The following is a 16,816-nucleotide window of genomic DNA, read 5'->3' on the forward strand; positions in this document are numbered from 1 at the left end:
GGATGGCAGTCTCAGTATCACCTAATCTCCAGTTTTCCTGAATTTTATCTTTCTTTACCTCTGGCATGGTTTTAGTTTTTAAAAAATGTAACAGCTGCTTTTGTGTGCTTTTCAATATCTGGGCCCACTCAAAGGCAGTTTCTTTTAATTGCTTTTCCCCCCCTTGTGTGTGGGTCAGTTTCCTGTTTCTTTGCAGGCCTTACCATTTTTTGTTGAAAACTGGGCACTTTAAATAATATAGCAGCTCTGGGGCCTCATCCTCCCCTCTCCCCCAGGGCTTGTTAGCTTATTTGTTTGGACATGTAAGTGGGCTTATTTCAGTTAAATTCACTCACCTTGCAACATGTAACTTACCCTGAAGCTTCTGAAGCACATGTGTAGTCAACCTGACTCCAAAACCAGTGAGAGTAGTTTTAGCAGGGCTTTTTTACTGTTCATTTCCCCGATCTCCTTCCAAGTGTCCTACCTGGTCTACTTCTGTTATTACACTCTGTTAACATCCACTAATTGCTAGCAGACCATTCTATTTTTGATAAGCACAGGGGTGTAAATTGCCAAACAGTTTGACGCAATTAAATTCAGGCCCTTATAGTCTTTGAGGCTTGTTTCAACTGTAGGGCTACTCTTTGCTGCCACTTTAATTCTCTGCTAAAACTTCTCACCTTTTGCTTATTGCTATCATGGAGCTATTAATCTCCTCTTGTCTACAGCAGAACCCTTAAACTTCTTTCATTCTGCTTTATATAAAGTTGGTCCCTTTAGGGGATGCACCCCAATGAAAGCCACTTTTACAGTTTGCTTCTCTTACTGAGCAGAACCTCTGTGCTATTCAACCCATAGCTAGGGGTGGGGAGAGTAGCTTGCTTTTCTAGGAGTGATACCTGTGGTCTTACAAGCAGAGAAGTGAGTGGTAGTCCCTGGTCTTCTCTTTGCCTCTCTTTGCATGGAACCTCCATTCTAATCACTATCGCTCCAGTTTATGAGTAAGTCAATTGTTAATCTCAATGAGGTTTTGAGTAAACTGGGGCAATAGTGATTCAGAAACAGTATTCCTGGTCTGCCATTCCTGGGGTAGATCTGTGCTACAAGTGGGGGCTGGGTAGTAGAGAAAAGTGAGTAGTCTGCTCCCCCTAGGGAAAAACTGCAGGCTGAGATTGGGAGCTAGTGGGAGGAGGGGTGTGGGGTCAAGGTTCCAATACCATGGAGACTCACTATTCTTACCAAGATTTAGTATTTTCTTGAATAAATGTTTTTGTTTGCTTTATGCTTTTATGACAATTTCAGACACTTTAATTTTTTAAAAAATTAATATTTACAAGTTATGGTTGTTTCAGTGAGTCTGTGGATCTGCTCATGCTGCCATTCCAAAAGTGCTTCCTGATTTTTTCAGAATGCATGTCTTAAAATACAAGCAATCAAGATCCTTTAAATAAGCAATATGATCTCAACTTGAAAAAGCAGTCTTCTGTCACCAGCTCATTCAACATCAACACACAGCACACCGAATAAATAAGCAGTTCTTTAATAGTTGTGTAAATATATTCCTGAAGTCAAGAGTGTTCATCATTTACAAGTGCAGTGTGTCACACCAGTAGATGTTACTTGACTTGTGGTACCAAGTAAATAATGTGTGAGAAGTAGTCCTGAATCAGTTCATTGAATTTCTATTTCCAATCCAGTGATAAAATCAATCGTAAAAATAAGAGAATCCAGGTCCTACTGAGGTACTTTAAGAACTCAGCAGTTTTCCACAACTTAAATGCGAGCTCCACAAGAAAATATTAAAGATGTCTTTCAACGTGATGCAACTGTATAAAACTAGAATATGACCATTAGATGACCAATGTATCAAAATCAACAGAATTTGTAAAACACATCTAATTCTAAAGTAAGCAGAAATAAAGACAATTTACAAAGAATTATAACTGCTCTCTAATCATCATCAGAGTCCGAATCATATTTCTTTCCTCGGATAGTTTTCTTTTCCAGCTTTGTGAAGTTTGTTCCAAATTTCTTTTGGCTCTGAAATGGTGGTTCCATTAAATTTCCACTAAAAATAAAGCAAATTTAAAAGGCATTTATTCTTTATGATTTAGTACAGTTGGTGTACTAAACTTCAGAAAAAAATTTTTTCCCCACACTGTAACATATAGAATAGAGTAAAATTTTCTCTAAAATGTTGGTGTCAAGGAAGAGGTATCCAATATATTTTATACTGATAGTTAGTAGTGTTAAATCTTACTTTGTACTACTAAATGTTTTAGAACAAGGTTTTATTTTCTCTTTTATCATTAATTATTGATTACATTTCATAGGATGCCAACAGAATTTGACTGAAAAGCTAAGAAGGAAATCTAAGGTTTTCTACCCTCATCTGTTTTAGTTATGCTGAACCTATATTAGATTTTTTTCACTGTGAAAAAGATAGAACATGCTATATTTTCTCATAGCCTGTTGTGACTGGTTTGGTCCTGTTTAACTAACACCTTTTAATATTTAGATTTCTAAAGACATCATCAAAACTCATGGAATTCATTAACTGAAATTGGTATGAAACTCTTTTCAATGATGCCTGAGAAATAAATGAAATACGACAATTTCTTCTTTCAAAAATATCTGGGAATATACCTAGCACCTAGATTTTGGTTTTGAAGTATCGTTTGCCACTGAAAGGAACCATGGCTCTTTGGAGAAATAGACAGTTCTAGGGAGAGTACAACATGAGCACCCCTAAAACATCTCATTTGTACCAGAAAGTGCTCAGACAATTCCAGGGACATGACCAAAGGCTATACAGAAGACAGACAGTGTGAAAGGGGCTCTTGCTGGCCAAACCTGGGGCAATGTGAACCTCAAAGTAAACAATGGCAACAGAATATAACCCACTGAATAAAATAATCCACAGCCCATTCTAATATAAATAAATAAAATTAATGTGAGATATGGAAAAGTTGTTCCTTAAGTCATCATTTGGCCTGGTAGACAACTGATTAACCTGACCTCAGTTACTCCTACCAGAAATGAGACACACCATCACATGCCTCTTGACATGGTGCACTAACTAAGAAGGAAGAATATATATGGCTTCCATAATATACCTGTAAAAAAATGTATAATATGAATCTAAACTTGAAACATTAGGCAAACCCCAGTTGGGGGATGCTCTGAAATAACTAGTATGTACTCTTCAAAAATGTCAAAGTGCTGAAAAACAAAGGAAAGGTAACAGGCTGTTACAGGTTAATGGAAACTAAAGACACACTGACTACATGCAATGCATTTTCTTTTCTTTCGACATGGGGCATTACAGAGACATTAATAGAATCTGAATAAGGTCTGTAAATTATAAAAATTTCCTTTTAATAATTTAATAATTGTACTGTGGTTATATAAGAAAATGTCTTTGTTTTTAGGAAACACACACAAAAATATTTAGAAGTAAAGGTACAATACATCTACATTTTCTACTCAAATGGTTAAGAGAAAAATTTAAGATAAAACAAATACAAAATGTTTAAAATTAGGAAATATGGGTAAAGGGTATATGAGCATTCTTTGTATTATTTCCAACCGTTCAAAGTTTGAAATCATTTCAAAGTAATTATTAAAAAATTAACATTTTTATTTAATATTAGCATCCAAAATCAACTTCCACGATGTAGGAATCTTTTAGACATGTGTAGGAGAGATTCAGAGGAAAAGGGGTAGAAAAGTGAAAAGGTAAGAGAACCTTCTATTTATGAAGTGCACTATGACTGTGGAATGACAACTTCACAGTTTTACCAATTATTCTTGCAAATAAAGAACAGACAAAAAGGAGAAGATGATATGCTCTAATTTGTGGAATTAGATGAATTATTTGTCTGGGGAAACAGACAAAGAAATGAATGAAAAATGGAAGTTGGAATTTAGATGGTTTTCAAACTTAGACTCTTCCCCCTAATAATTTACACTAAGTATAAAAATGAGATTCTCTATATTGTATGAGATTCTACAAGTGAGATAAGAATATACATTAAAAATCTAATGTTTGGAAGTCAGTCCTTATCCATTTGAGTAATCCAGTGTAAATCAGGGGAGAGTCAATTCTGGGGTGTCATTTTGAGTTTCCAGATTATGCAGAATTAGATTCATGAGGATCTGTTAGCTTGGAACTCTTATGGCTAGGTGTACTCAAAGACTCACTGTTATCCGTAACTCTGATTTTTGCTGTGAGATTATGCTCATAATGTACAATTTAAGAAATACTATGCTTTTCCCTTGTCAGACTTTTTCTAAAACTCAGCCAAAAGATCTTAATTCCATGAAATAAATGTTAACCAAAAAAAAAAACTTCTCTGAAAATATCACTGAAAATGTGAATTAAAATCAGTCTATTGTTTTGTTAAAAGTTACCTGTAATTAAGAATATCAGAACAGCCAAGCCTCCATTCTAATGTTTCTGTGGTGAAGTCGTCTGTATTTCCTAGGTCTGTAAATCCAACAACATAATCTTGTGTTTTTCCATCTTTTACCAGCGCTAGTGTGGGGATGACTTTGATCCTCAGTCTCTCACAAAGGAAAGGTGCTTTTTCCACATTCAGCTTCAAAAACTTGGTCTCCAGATGTTTCTTGGACAGTATCACCAAATGTCTGTCTAATATTTTACACCTGTAAATAACAAATACAGAAAATCAAAAGTTAAAACAACAGATATCTTCTTTTTAAAAGTAAGTATCATTAAGGCACATTAATTTATTTTATGCTGAATCTACTGCCGGGCCATAAATGTTTGTTTCTTCGGTTTCTTCAGGGATACCTTTTCCTTCTGTGCAACCTCCTCTTCTGGTTTAGGAACAATCTGCTCTTCTTCAGTGCGGGTCATCTCAGTGTGGCAGGGAGAGCTCGGGTATAAGTTAATCCACCCATGAGCTCTGCTGTAAGTTCTACCTTGCATCTTGGGAGCTTTGTTCACCTGGATGTGCTCAATGGCCAGAAAATCTACCTCTAAACCCTTAAGTTCAGCATTACTCTCTGCATTTTTAAGCAAAATGTGCAGTAAAAAATTCAGCACTCTTTTGGCCACCGACCATGTCCAGCCCCACTGTTTGGCTTAGGTACACCTAACCAACTCCTCTGTTGTAATGACAAATGAGACACATTGCTTCTGTAAAGTGACATCCTTAAGATACTTTGTGGCTTTTTGAATATGCATACCCGTGATGGCCTGGGCAGTTTCATGAATGTTCTTAAAGTGAACACCAAGATTTGAACCTCTTGATACGCATGATTTTGTAGGGTTTTCTGGGTAAAATGAGTAGCAAACCACTTTCAGAGGTCACCTGTGGCCGCTTTTGGGAAGAGCTAAGGTACATGTAATTTTATAGTTTGTCTTGTTTGAGTCTCATAATTTGGTAGCCAACTGGTGCTTCTGTTAGATGACCTCATTTCCCTATAGATTAGCTATCTGTGAGAGGTAGAAAAACAATCTATATCTAGATAGTCAGATTTGCTCTATTGATATTTATAAAAACTAAAATATTCAATATATGTCTGAAATAGTTAAGTGTTTCACATTGTTGTCATGTTCACGGTAAGAACAAAAATAGTCATTTCGTCTTTTGCATGTTTCCTGGTATCTCATACAGGGAGCTTGAAGGGAGACAAATGTGACCTGACAGAACTCAGAAAAGACTTCTCAGAATTAGCAGTGTACATATGGTGCCATATTTGGAAGTCATTAGGAAAGACTGCTGTCACTGAGAGGGAACTCTTCTGGCTGTGCAACTCTGTCAGCAAGAAGCATATTAAGGGTAAGGGCTATAATACGGTCGTTATTGTTTTACAAAATGGTAAATACTAGAACTAACTTTCGTTAACCTATCTTCTACTGACGAGGAAAATGGAAGTGATGATTTCTTTAAAGTAGAACATACTTAAACAGGTCAATCCTCTAGTGTTTCTGAAACAGACTATTGTAATAATCTTTTTGAGCTGTAGCTCTTAATGGTTGGTATCCATTACATCCAACTTTTAAAATATACAGATTAATCAAAAAAATTGCTGGAAGTGTAGCTGGGAAACACACAGGTGATGCTCATGCCTGATGAAAGTTGACACCACTGCTTTGGATGCCTAGGCTTTTGGGGCACTCCTTGATTGTAGATTTTCCTGAATTAGGTTTGGGTCCAGTGAGTTTCTTAAAAATTTAATGCCTCATCACTTTCCCTCTGAATGTATCTTTTTATATGCCACCCTAAAGTGCAGCAATAAGAATTCACTGAAAATGGTAGGAAAAAAACAAATTATTAAACAGTGTTTGAATGAAGCTCAAAAGAAATGATAAATGAACTTTTATATGAGAAATATGTTCTTGAACATTCATATATAAATCAACTTCCATGGTTTTATTGGAGTAATATGGAAGCTATTTTATTTATTTTTGCTTCTTAATTGTTTTTATTACTTGAAAAAGCTTCGTTTTTAAATTTAGCTTTCTGACCCTGTGCTTGTGCCTTCAATACTTTCACGATGATTTTCTGCTTCTCAATAAGGAAAGCATGCTTGATCCTGTCACGGATACATTTAGCACACACGGATCCGCCACAGGCCCTGCTGACACTGACATGCTTTTTCGTTTCAGACCACCTCATTCGAACCTCGTGGTCTCATAACACAGACTTCGCGAAGTCAGCCTGGGCACATGCCACATACAGATTTTGGTGTTTTCCCAACCTTCTTGGAATAAAGGTAAATAATCTATTACCAGGGGTTTGAGACAGCCTAGTTTTGTTAGAGGCTGTATTGTAGAAGGTGAAAGATTTATACGATCTGAAGAGAAACCAGAGTATAGAGGCTGTATTGTAAAAGAGCCTCCAATGATATGTCCAATGCTGGACCACTTGGAATGCTTGAAGACACTGTCCCTGAAAGAGCTGGAACCTATCTTAAATAAGGCTATGCAACTAACCCAGTTTTCTAGAAACACAGAAGCAGCAGTTAATTGTGGAGTTAAAATAGCATTAGGCTTAAAACCTCTTATCATTTGGTAACCAGAGTGACATTAGGTAAGTCACTTAATCTCTCCAAGTCTTGGTCTCCACACATGTAGCTTAAAACCTACTTAGCTCAAAGGTTCACTGTGAATTTTCCAGGATTTTACACATGAAAGTATGAAGCTTATGTAGTAGGAACTTTGGTTTTATATATATTGCATGTAACTGTATTAATATACATAAACTAATGATTTAAATTTTGATTTTTCAGTTTTGTTTGAAGGTTAGTACTCCTGTTGCTGCACTGTTTATATCTCCAACAAATATATTTACTGAGCACCTACTATGTGTCAGCCATTGCTGCTCTAGGACTAGGAATCTAAAGCACAGTGGGCCACAGTACAGGCAAACTTTCTGCCTTCACAAAACTAACAAGCTAGTGGGTGAAAACATGTAACAAGTGAACAAGCTTATCAATCTTACAGACTGATATGGTATCAATAAATCACCTCGTCACTTATGTCAGAGGTTGGCAACTTAAGGCATATGTGTGCCAATGGAAGATGACCGTGTGCCACAACGGTAGAGGGTTTTCTTGATACTCTTTACCTTCCCAATACTTCTTCCCGCTTTCCCTTTGGGAGAGATTTCACCATCTCAATAATTTTTTCATTTTTATTTATTTAGTCAGTAAGTCTTGGGCAGTCAATCCATGAAAGGTGTTAACTAACAAGCAACTTGTTCGGTGGTAAACCTAACACGAGGGCCAGACATTCTATGGACGTGAGAGAAGAAGGCAAAGCTAATATGACAGTGAACGACAAAGACACAACACTGGACCGCAGTGATGGTCTAAGGAAGGCAGCCTCACTCAGCATCAGCAAATTGCTTTCATACTGAATCTAGGTCGGTTATAATCAAGTTTGCTGATTTTTATAAACATCCTGAAATTTAAATTAAAAAAAAAATTTCTCAATTTTTAAACGTTGGTGACTAATCAAATTTTGGGACTTAAAAAAATACTTGAATCCACTGGTTTAAGATATAACTTCTTCTGGCGGTATTTTCATGTTATAAGGGATCTGCTTCCATGGAGGTTTGTAGACTTGAGTTGGTTTAAGAGATATCACTTTCTTCTCCTTCCAGCCAAGCCTGGCAGTTCCAGCTACGCTTCTGGTGAAAGGCTCAGTCAAGTCATTGCCTCCCTCTGACTACATCATAATAGTGGGTAAAGAAAAATATTGTTGTTGCATTGATAAAAAATTTAAGGGTACATTTCTAAGATTTTTTTTTTTTTAGTATGAATATAATTCAGAAAACAACCATTTCTATAGAAATATCCTTGTTTTTTAATAATGTTCATTTATCTTTTTGTATGTCACTGGTTTTTAAGTTAATCTTTAAAATAACCATTGCTTAACTTTAATGTACAGTTCTAGTACAAAGAAACAACTTCGGAAGTAGTTCCTTTTATTTTTTGTAATTTTTCTGTCAGTATATTTCTATTCAAAGACCTTTCCATGTTTAAAAAATAGTCACTGAAGGAAACAGAGTTACCTGAACGTGGAGTCTCTGTAGAAATGGCAAACTACTTTTTTACTCTCCTTGACTTCTTGAAAAAAGTCTCTTTCACTAGGGATTTCTCTGTATTCCCCATGTCCTTTCGTAAGCCATTCCTGATGTAAAGAAAAGGGAAATATTACACATTTGAAATATCTCTTTAAGTACAGTTTAGTTTGTGTCCAAATCAGCATAATAAAGGGTGGGGCAAAAGGAGGTTTCCAGTTGTGGGTATGTGACACACAGTTTATTCTTGTGTTAATCATTGTGTTATTTTACATATGAACAACCGGAACCGTACTTTTGCCCAACTCGGTATTATATAAGTTGATTTTGCCTGTAGAGAAAGATTTGCTTTCTTATTTTCTCGTGTCAATGCAAAAACAGTCTGTGGGCAGCGGCTATCTCCACAGCATGGCTCATATTTTAGACAATTATCTATTTTGGTAACTTAGAATATATGTTTGCTTAGAACTCTGAAAATAAAAATGTACAGACTCAAGATACTTAGAATGTAAAGCTCATCAAATTTCTCTGCACTCACATTACTAAAATCAGAAGCAGTTGATTCAAATTACTAAAAAGCTTTCATAAACAATGCTCTTGAGATACAGCTAGTCTTTGGGGACGGGGTGGGTGGGAGAGGGGGATTACTGCGGCTCTGAAGCTCAGGGGGCCTGCTTATTCTTCATGATTACCACAGAGAGGCAGGAACCTCTTCTATACTGGCCACCAAATGGGTAGTATCCTAGAAGAAAAACTTGTCTACTCACAGTGCCCAGAAACAATAAAGGTCTCACAAGTCACATAATCCAACTTCCCAAACCAATTTATCAACCACACCTGACAGACCTTTCAGACCTTGAACCTTTCCTGTGGCAAGAAGCTTTTCATCACAAGCTTTTCCTTTTTCAGGCTGCTAGTTTTAATGAAAAGGGGCACTGGGCTTGCAGGTGGTGGAAGGCATGGACTTGAATAATTGTTCTACTTATTAGGCTACAAATTTTGATAACTTTTCTGAGTCCCAATTTCCTCCTCTGTAGACATCATGAAGCATTTATCTCATTGTGTAGTTGTGAAAATAAGACAATACGAAGGTAAGTAAAACAGCGTCTGACACATGAGCTTAAAAAGCATTTGTATGTGTACTCTCTAATTTTTATTTATTTTTACAAAGATTTTATTTATCTATTTTTAGAGAGAGGGGAAGGGAGGGAGAGAAACATTAATGTGTGGCTGCCTCTCACACACCCCCCAACTAGGGACCTGGCCTGCAACCCAGGCATGTGCCCTGAACCGTAATAGAATTGGTGACCTCTTGGTTTGCAGGCCGGTGCTCAATCCACTGAGCCACAACAGCCAGGGCTACTCTCTAATTTTTAGAGAGGTCTTCTCACACTTAAGTACAATATCTCTAACTTTGGTCTATGGATCCCAGCTTGAACCTAAGATCAGAGAGAAAAGTTCTAATCTTTCACGTTACCCCTTCAAATATCATATCTTGCATATGTTTTCACTTCTCCATGCTAAAATTTCCATTTGACTGTTTCTCATATGAAATGATATTTAGACTTCTTACTCTTCTGGTTGTCCTCTGAATAGTCTAATTCCTCCATATTCTTTTAAAATGTGGCAGAGGTCTGAATGCAGCCTTCCACAAGGTCCAACTAGAAAGGGGTAGGAATGCCCTGTACGCCAACAATGAAATATCAGAAACAGAAATCAGGAAAAAAGTCCTATTTGACATAGCAACAAGAAAAATAAAGTACCTAGGAATAAACCTAACCAAGCAGGTAAAAGACCTGTACTCAGAAAACTATACAACATTGAAGAAAGAAATTAAGGAAGACACAAACAAATGGAAGCATGTACCATGCTCACGGATTAGAATTAACACCATCAAAATGGCCATACTACCCAAAGCGATTTATAGAGTCAATACAATCCCTATTAAAGTACCCATGACATATTTAGATATAGAACAAACATTTCAGAAATTTATATGGAACCATAAAACACTCTGAATAGCTGCAGCAATTTTGAAAAAGAACAAAGCAGGAAGCATCACAATACCTGATATCAAACTGTATTACAAGGCCACTGTAATCAAAACAGCCTGGTACTGGCATAAAAACAGGCACATAGACCAATGGAAGAGAACAGAGAGCCCAGAAATAAACCCAAGTCTTTACGGTCAATTAATATTTGACAAAGGAGGCAGGAGCATAAAATGGAGCAAAAATAGCCTCTTCAACAAATGGTGCTGGGAGATCTGGGCAGCTACGTGCAAAAAAATGAAACTTGGTCACCAACTTACACCATACACAAAATGAATTCAAGGTGGGTAAAAGACTTAAATATAAGTCGTAACACCATAAAAGTACTAGAGGAAAACACTGGCAGGAAAATCTCAGACATTCCACGCAGTAACATCCTCACAGATACGGCCCCTAAAGCAAGGGACATAAAGGAAAGAATAAACAAATGGGACCTCATCCAAACAAAAAGTTTCTGTATGGCAAAAGAAAACAACATTAAAATACAAAGAGAACCAACAGTGTGGGAAAACATATTTGCCAATGATACCTCAGACAAGGGCCTGATCTCCAAAATATATAAAGAACTCACATGACTCCACTCCAGGAAGACAAACAACCCAATTAAAAAATGGGCAAAGGACTTGAACAGACACTTCTCCAAGGAAGACATACAGAGGGCTCAGAGACATATGAAAAGACGCTCAGCATCACTAGCCATCAGAGAGATGCAAATTAAAACCACAATGAGGTATCATCTCACACCAGTCAGAGTGGCCAACATAAACAAATCCACAAACAAATGTTGGAGAGGATGTGGAGAAAAGGGAACCCTAATACATTGTTGGTGGAAATGCAGACTGGTGAGGCCACTGTGGAAAACAGTATGGAATTTCCTCAGAAAACTAAAAATGGAACTGCCCTTTGACCCAGCAATTCCGCTGCTGGGATTATACCCTAAGAACCCTGAAACACCAATCCAAAAGAACCTGTGCACCCCAATGTTCATAGCAGCACAATTTACAATAGCCAAGTACTGGAAGCACCCTAAGTGCCCATCAGTAAATGAGTGGATCCAAAAACTATGGTACATTTACACAATGGGATTCTACGCAGCAGAGAGAAAGAAGGAGCTTATACCCTTTGCAACAGCATGGATGGAACTGGAGAGCATTATGCTAAGTGAAAAAAGCCAGGCTGTGAGGGACAAATATCATATGATCTCACCTTTATCTGGAACATAATCAACAGAAGTAAAAAGCAAACAAAATATAACCAGAGACATTGAAGTTAAGAACAATCTAACAATAGCCAGAGGGGAGTGGGGAGGGGACAGTGGGGAGAGGGGATTACAGGAACTACTACTATAAAGGACACATGGACAAAATCAAGGGGGAGGGTGGAGGTGGGGGAGGGAGGTGGGTTCAGATGGGGTGGGGTGGAGGGATGGGGAGAAAATGCAGATAACTGTAATTGAAGAACAATAAAAATTAAATTAAAAAAAAGACAATTAAAAAAAAAGAAAGGGGCAGGAATACCATCCCCTTTCCTCCTCTGCACTCAAGCTAACACAGCCCAGACACAGTAGTTTTGGTATCCATTTCACACTGGCTCACACTGAGCTGACACTCACAGAAGGCCCAGATATCTTCTCCCTATGTGACATTTCTTTGGTAAAGGTCCTATAAACAGTTTGAACTCTCAAATAACAATTCCTTAATAATGTGACACTTCTTGATTCCTTTCTTCACTTGCCAATGACATGTGCCCTTAAAAACCAGTATTTTTGTTTTTTAAACAGCTACTATTTCTCTCCATTACTTATTCCCATGTGTTTAACCAATAGGCTGAAGACCTGAACCTGTCCATTTCTTTAGGGAGGCAAGCGGACTCCAAATCTCCACCAATGCCTGACAACTCTCCGAAGACACTCAACGCACCTCTCGCTCTTATGTACATCTCCTTTCACAGAGCATGTGCTCCACAGGTATTTGTTGAATGGGATCAAGTAGGATGGGAACAAATGACAGTGTAGGCTGAGCCTATCTGATGTGTGGCAAATGGGCAGTACCTGGTTCTCCCTTAAGGGTTATCACCCAAGCCTCTTGTGGGCTCCTCCTACTTCTCACCTTATTCTTCTGCTCCCTCCCTAAGTTCCACATCTCTAGCTGCTGTAACAGAAGGGGAGTGCTTGGTTGACGGAGGAATGTTGACTTACAAAGGCCTATTGAGTGCTTATGTCACTGTATACATTGGTTTCCCCAATACCTTTGTGGATCAGCAAGTCAAAACTACTATACAATCTATACTACTCTTTCAAAGAGAATAGCTTTAAAAACCTTTAAGGCTTCTTGCCTACTTCCTCAGAAAACATTTTAACAAAAAACATCTATTAAAATGCAATGAAAGCTTCAAAATAAGATCCTCTGAGTTGCTCCATGACAAACTGTTTTGTATATTAATAAAAAACTCTAAAAGCTGCCTGCTTCAATTAATTTTTAATTATAATACTCAGACTGTTGTCTTTAACTGCTGACAACTTCATTGAAGACACTGATACGTGTTCTTCACTGCAAATCAGGTAAATTCAGACTTCTACAAAAATATCCTAGTAATAACAACTTTTTTTTTTAGTTGTGCATTAGTAAATTAGTAGTGTGCTTAAATCTTATCTCATTTGCTTTGAGCTCAGCTAACTTATGACAGGCTTCACTACTACATGACAGGGAAACTACCGACTCCCGTTGCTGCCAGTGCTTTTCCTAGTTCACTCCAACCACAAAAATCTGAGCTCAGAAAATGGTCCTGGGCATGTATTTCTTTTACTTGACTGTGTATTAAAACATTAACCAGGCTAATTTGAATGTGTCTTCAAAACTAATTTTTTTCCAGCCAAATTTTTAATGACGATAGGTACTTTGAGGTCAAAAACTTTAAAAATGAGAACTGCAATGTAACTACTGACAAACGTGTATATTTAAGTTGTTAGGCGCATACTGTTAAAGCAATTTCAGAAAGCAGGGCAGAGAGGTTACTTGTTTCTGCTGTTGAGCTTTCCTTAGTGCCTCAAGTCTCTTTTCTTTGAGGTGTTCCAATTCATCCTCATCAATCTGATCCAGTTTCTGTATTTCAGCATCCAAATGTTCTTCCACTAGTTTGGTAGCCTGAAGCAACTGATTTTCCAGGACTTTTGAAAACATGTCGACAGATGCATTAGCTTCCATTCTTCACAGTTCAGCCTTGCTGCTGGGTACAAAGTTTACAAAGTTAAAAAACAGCAGCAGCACCACCACCAACAAAAAAAACAGTGACCTGTGTGGCTCAGTTGGCTGGGCATCGTGGGTCTGAAAAGCAAAATGTTGCCAGCCAGTTCGATTCCTGGATGGGCCCACATGCCTGGGTTACAGGTTCAGTCCCCAGTTGGGGTGTGTACAAGAGGCAATCGATCAATGTTTTTCTCTCCCATTGATGTTTCTCTCTTTCCCCATCCCTTCCCCTGTCTCTCAAAATAAATGAATGCTATCTTTTAAAAAAAAGTGTGAACAGTAAGTAAAGTTTCTCTCTTATTTTCAAATATTCTAGCAAGTACATAATTTGTAGTCCACAAGTCATGTTCTTCAGAACATAAAAAAAGTGTTCTGCTCACAACCAAGCACTTCATGTTAGGCTTAAGAATTTTTATTTAAGTTATTTAGAATTTAATTTTCAGTAGGTTCTAGTGACAGCACTCAGAAACTATTTAGAGCAAAGCCTAGGTACTTCTGATTTATGTGTTTTACTATACCAAAGCGAAGACAAGTCTTCAACACCATCAACAGACCAGAGAGAAACGAGTAGTTGTGAGTTATACTTTGTGGTACACTCCTACAATCAATGTTCTTTGTCACTGGAAAAGGGAAGCAAAGCAGAAATGACTGAACAATGGTAACACTTAACTGTTGAGAGGTTTTACACTCCCCCCCCCAACTTTGCTTCAACACAGAGCAGAGCTGAGCAAAAGGCACATTTTTCATGGTCTCTCCTAAATGACTTTAACTCCTAATTACAATTTATGTAAAGAATTGTACGTGGTGTTCCCTAAGCTTTAGCTTCCATTCCTGTTCTCCCATTACCTAACAAAATCTATGAGGCCACCAAATTGATATTGGTATTGATTTACTGACACTCAGTGTTCTTAATGTTGATGTAACACAATATAACACTCTAAATATTAAGAATCTTGATTTTTTCCATCACACCTATATGTGAGATAGGAGTTTATACAATCAGATGGCAATATTTATGTGTACTCCCGGGTTATTACTACAGAAAGACAAATTCATTATTTGCCTATCAAAACAGGAGGCTGTTGGCATCTCGACTAATTATGATATATTTGCAAATACTAACAAAGCACTTTTAAAAATCTGAATAAACTGTGAACTCATCCACCAGCTTCTGACACTTAACCAGGCCCACACAGACCCTCTATACCTGTTCAACTGAAGAGATACAGCCTCTCTGCAAACTTCACTTCTGACTTCTTTTTCTTCAAAGGAAAAGCAGTTGAAATGCATACTTCACCTTTGTTATTTCTAGAGCTGGCAATGCCTGGAGCACAGCAGATGCTCAAAAATATTTGTTAACTTCGAGTGAACAAACTGTAAGTTCCTCATAAATGGTATACAAGTTTAAAGGGGCTGTATTTCAAATGTAGTAAAAGAATTTCACATTCTCTTCCTCCCAAGAAAAATGTCGGTAAGATTGTGACCTTCACTAGAGGCCAGATGAAGCAGAAAACTGGATATTATACCCTGACTTGCACGTCAGAACCTGTTCTTACCAGGGACATAGAGATGCTTATAGCTGGAGTTTTATAGGGTGAGCTTAGAATTTAATGGTGGGACAATTTGGAGTAGAAGCAATAAACAAGAGCTGCTCTAGGGGCAGGTGGTGGTGTTCACCACATTCAAAAAGGGAAAAAAAAATAAGGGTTTAGCGATCCTGTTAACTTTTCTCTCTCCTTGTTAATACTCACCCAGGGACATTTTTTTCCATGGCTTTTGAGGGAGGGGAGGGAGAGGGAGGGGGTGGGAGGAGGGGAAGAGAGAGGGGGATGGGGGTGAAGGGGAGAGAGGGAGAGGCACTGAGAGAGAGAGAGAGAGGGAGAGACAGAGACAGAGAGAGATATAAATGGGTTGCCTTCTCATTTCTGCCCCAATGCGTGGGATCAAACCCGCAACCTGGGTATATGTCCTGATGGGGAATCAACCCAAGACCTTCTGGTCCACAGGCGACCAATGGAGCTACACTGGCTAGGGCTAACTTTCCTCTTTTTAAAAAAAAGTTAAAAATATTTTTTATTGATTTTAGGGAGAAAGAGAAACATAGATGTGATGGAGAAACACCGATTACACGCCCGCCAGAGATTGAACCCGCAACTAAGGTATCTGCCCTGACCGGGAATGGAACCCCCAACTTTGTCGTGTACAGGACGGCGCTCCAACCATGCCATGCCAGCCAGGGCCTGGTAACTACAATTTTTCCATTTTTCAGTTCAACAGGAACTGTGGGAAAGGACTTGTCCTCAAATTACCCAACCATTTCCTTGATCCTCCTACGTACACCCGTCCAAACAACCAAGAGGCCTTCTCTTTAATTGAGAACAATACCTTCCCAAGGTACCCTCCCAGAAGTATGCAGCCACTCCTTAAGCCCCCGGGGACAGATGAGGGGCAGAGCTCAGGTGGCCCGAACTTCATCGCCTCCTGGGGCCCAAGCTCCAAAGCCGCCTCGGCAGCACCGTCACCGGCACCTGGGCCGCGCCCCTCCACCGCCCTGGCCAGTCGTTAACACGGTGGCCGTGTTTTTCATACCACCTCCGCCTCACCAGAGCTCTCGTGATACCTGAGAAATGACGGACGAGCGGCTCTAGAACAATCCACTTGTGCTTCACCTTCGCAGCAGCTACTAGTGGTTAAGAACGGGCCGTCACTTTCACTTCCAGATTGGCTAAGGCCCTTACGCCTTACAGCCCGCGACGCCCGAGGAAGTGATGCAGAAGGAGGCCGAGCATGCGAGGAGAACCTAAGTGCTCGCGCCTCCCAGACAGGGGCCCGGAACCCAGGTTTCCGGTCCGCGGTTTGAACCGCCCAGAAGGCGCGGGAGCAAAGTATGCTGGGAGTTGTAGTTTCATAGTGCTCAGCTGGCGATTTCCAACTTTTTTAGGCTCTGAACTTCAGTACACGTTGTAATGTCAGAAATCAG

At 38.7% G+C, this 16,816-nt stretch overlaps 2 protein-coding genes across 3 annotated transcripts; one reads left to right on the top strand and one right to left on the bottom strand.

The window, feature by feature from the left end:
- Window positions 1–1,501: 1,501 nt before the first annotated feature.
- On the bottom strand, window positions 1,502–16,598 carry TXNDC9 (thioredoxin domain containing 9). Of its 2 annotated transcripts, none has more exons than XM_024571871.3 (5): window positions 16,457–16,598; window positions 13,606–13,813; window positions 8,532–8,650; window positions 4,396–4,650; window positions 1,502–2,050 (listed from the first exon to the last, which is right to left on the bottom strand). In XM_024571871.3, exons 2-5 carry the CDS (start codon window positions 13,792–13,794, stop codon window positions 1,933–1,935), a joined length of 681 nt encoding a protein of 226 aa, XP_024427639.1. In that variant the 5' UTR covers window positions 13,795–13,813; window positions 16,457–16,598; the 3' UTR covers window positions 1,502–1,932. The 2 variants fall into 2 exon arrangements, with proteins under 2 accessions (XP_024427639.1, XP_024427638.1); XM_024571870.3 differs by having other exon boundaries at window positions 13,606–13,816; window positions 16,457–16,594.
- LOC123480883 (uncharacterized) lies at window positions 5,802–16,459 on the top strand. The gene is made up of 4 exons (XM_045204782.2): window positions 5,802–6,729; window positions 8,121–8,198; window positions 12,417–12,557; window positions 15,923–16,459. The coding sequence occupies exons 1-4, from the start codon at window positions 6,511–6,513 to the stop codon at window positions 15,938–15,940; spliced, it is 456 nt and encodes a 151-aa protein (XP_045060717.2). The 5' UTR covers window positions 5,802–6,510; the 3' UTR covers window positions 15,941–16,459.
- Window positions 16,599–16,816: the final 218 nt, after the last annotated feature.

Source organism: Desmodus rotundus, chromosome 5 (genome assembly GCF_022682495.2).
Source record: "Desmodus rotundus isolate HL8 chromosome 5, HLdesRot8A.1, whole genome shotgun sequence".
NCBI lineage: Eukaryota > Metazoa > Chordata > Mammalia > Chiroptera > Phyllostomidae > Desmodus > Desmodus rotundus.

What these genes read in the sequence shown, in the direction of transcription:
- TXNDC9 (XM_024571871.3), bottom strand. Translation starts at nt 13,794, where the DNA reads ATGGAAGCTAATGCATCTGTCGACATGTTTTCAAAAGTCCTGGAAAAT. An exon ending in TACAGAGACTCCACGTTCAG is followed by an intron (nt 4,651 to 8,531) that starts GTAACTCTGTTT and finishes TGTTATTTACAG; the next exon opens with GTGTAAAATATTAGACAGAC. An exon ending in TCTGATATTCTTAATTACAG is followed by an intron (nt 2,051 to 4,395) that starts GTAACTTTTAAC and finishes CTTTATTTTTAG; the next exon opens with TGGAAATTTAATGGAACCAC.
- LOC123480883 (XM_045204782.2), top strand. Translation starts at nt 6,511, where the DNA reads ATGATTTTCTGCTTCTCAATAAGGAAAGCATGCTTGATCCTGTCACGG. An exon ending in CCAACCTTCTTGGAATAAAG is followed by an intron (nt 6,730 to 8,120) that starts GTAAATAATCTA and finishes TTCTCCTTCCAG; the next exon opens with CCAAGCCTGGCAGTTCCAGC. An exon ending in CCTCTGACTACATCATAATA is followed by an intron (nt 8,199 to 12,416) that starts GTGGGTAAAGAA and finishes TTTAACCAATAG; the next exon opens with GCTGAAGACCTGAACCTGTC.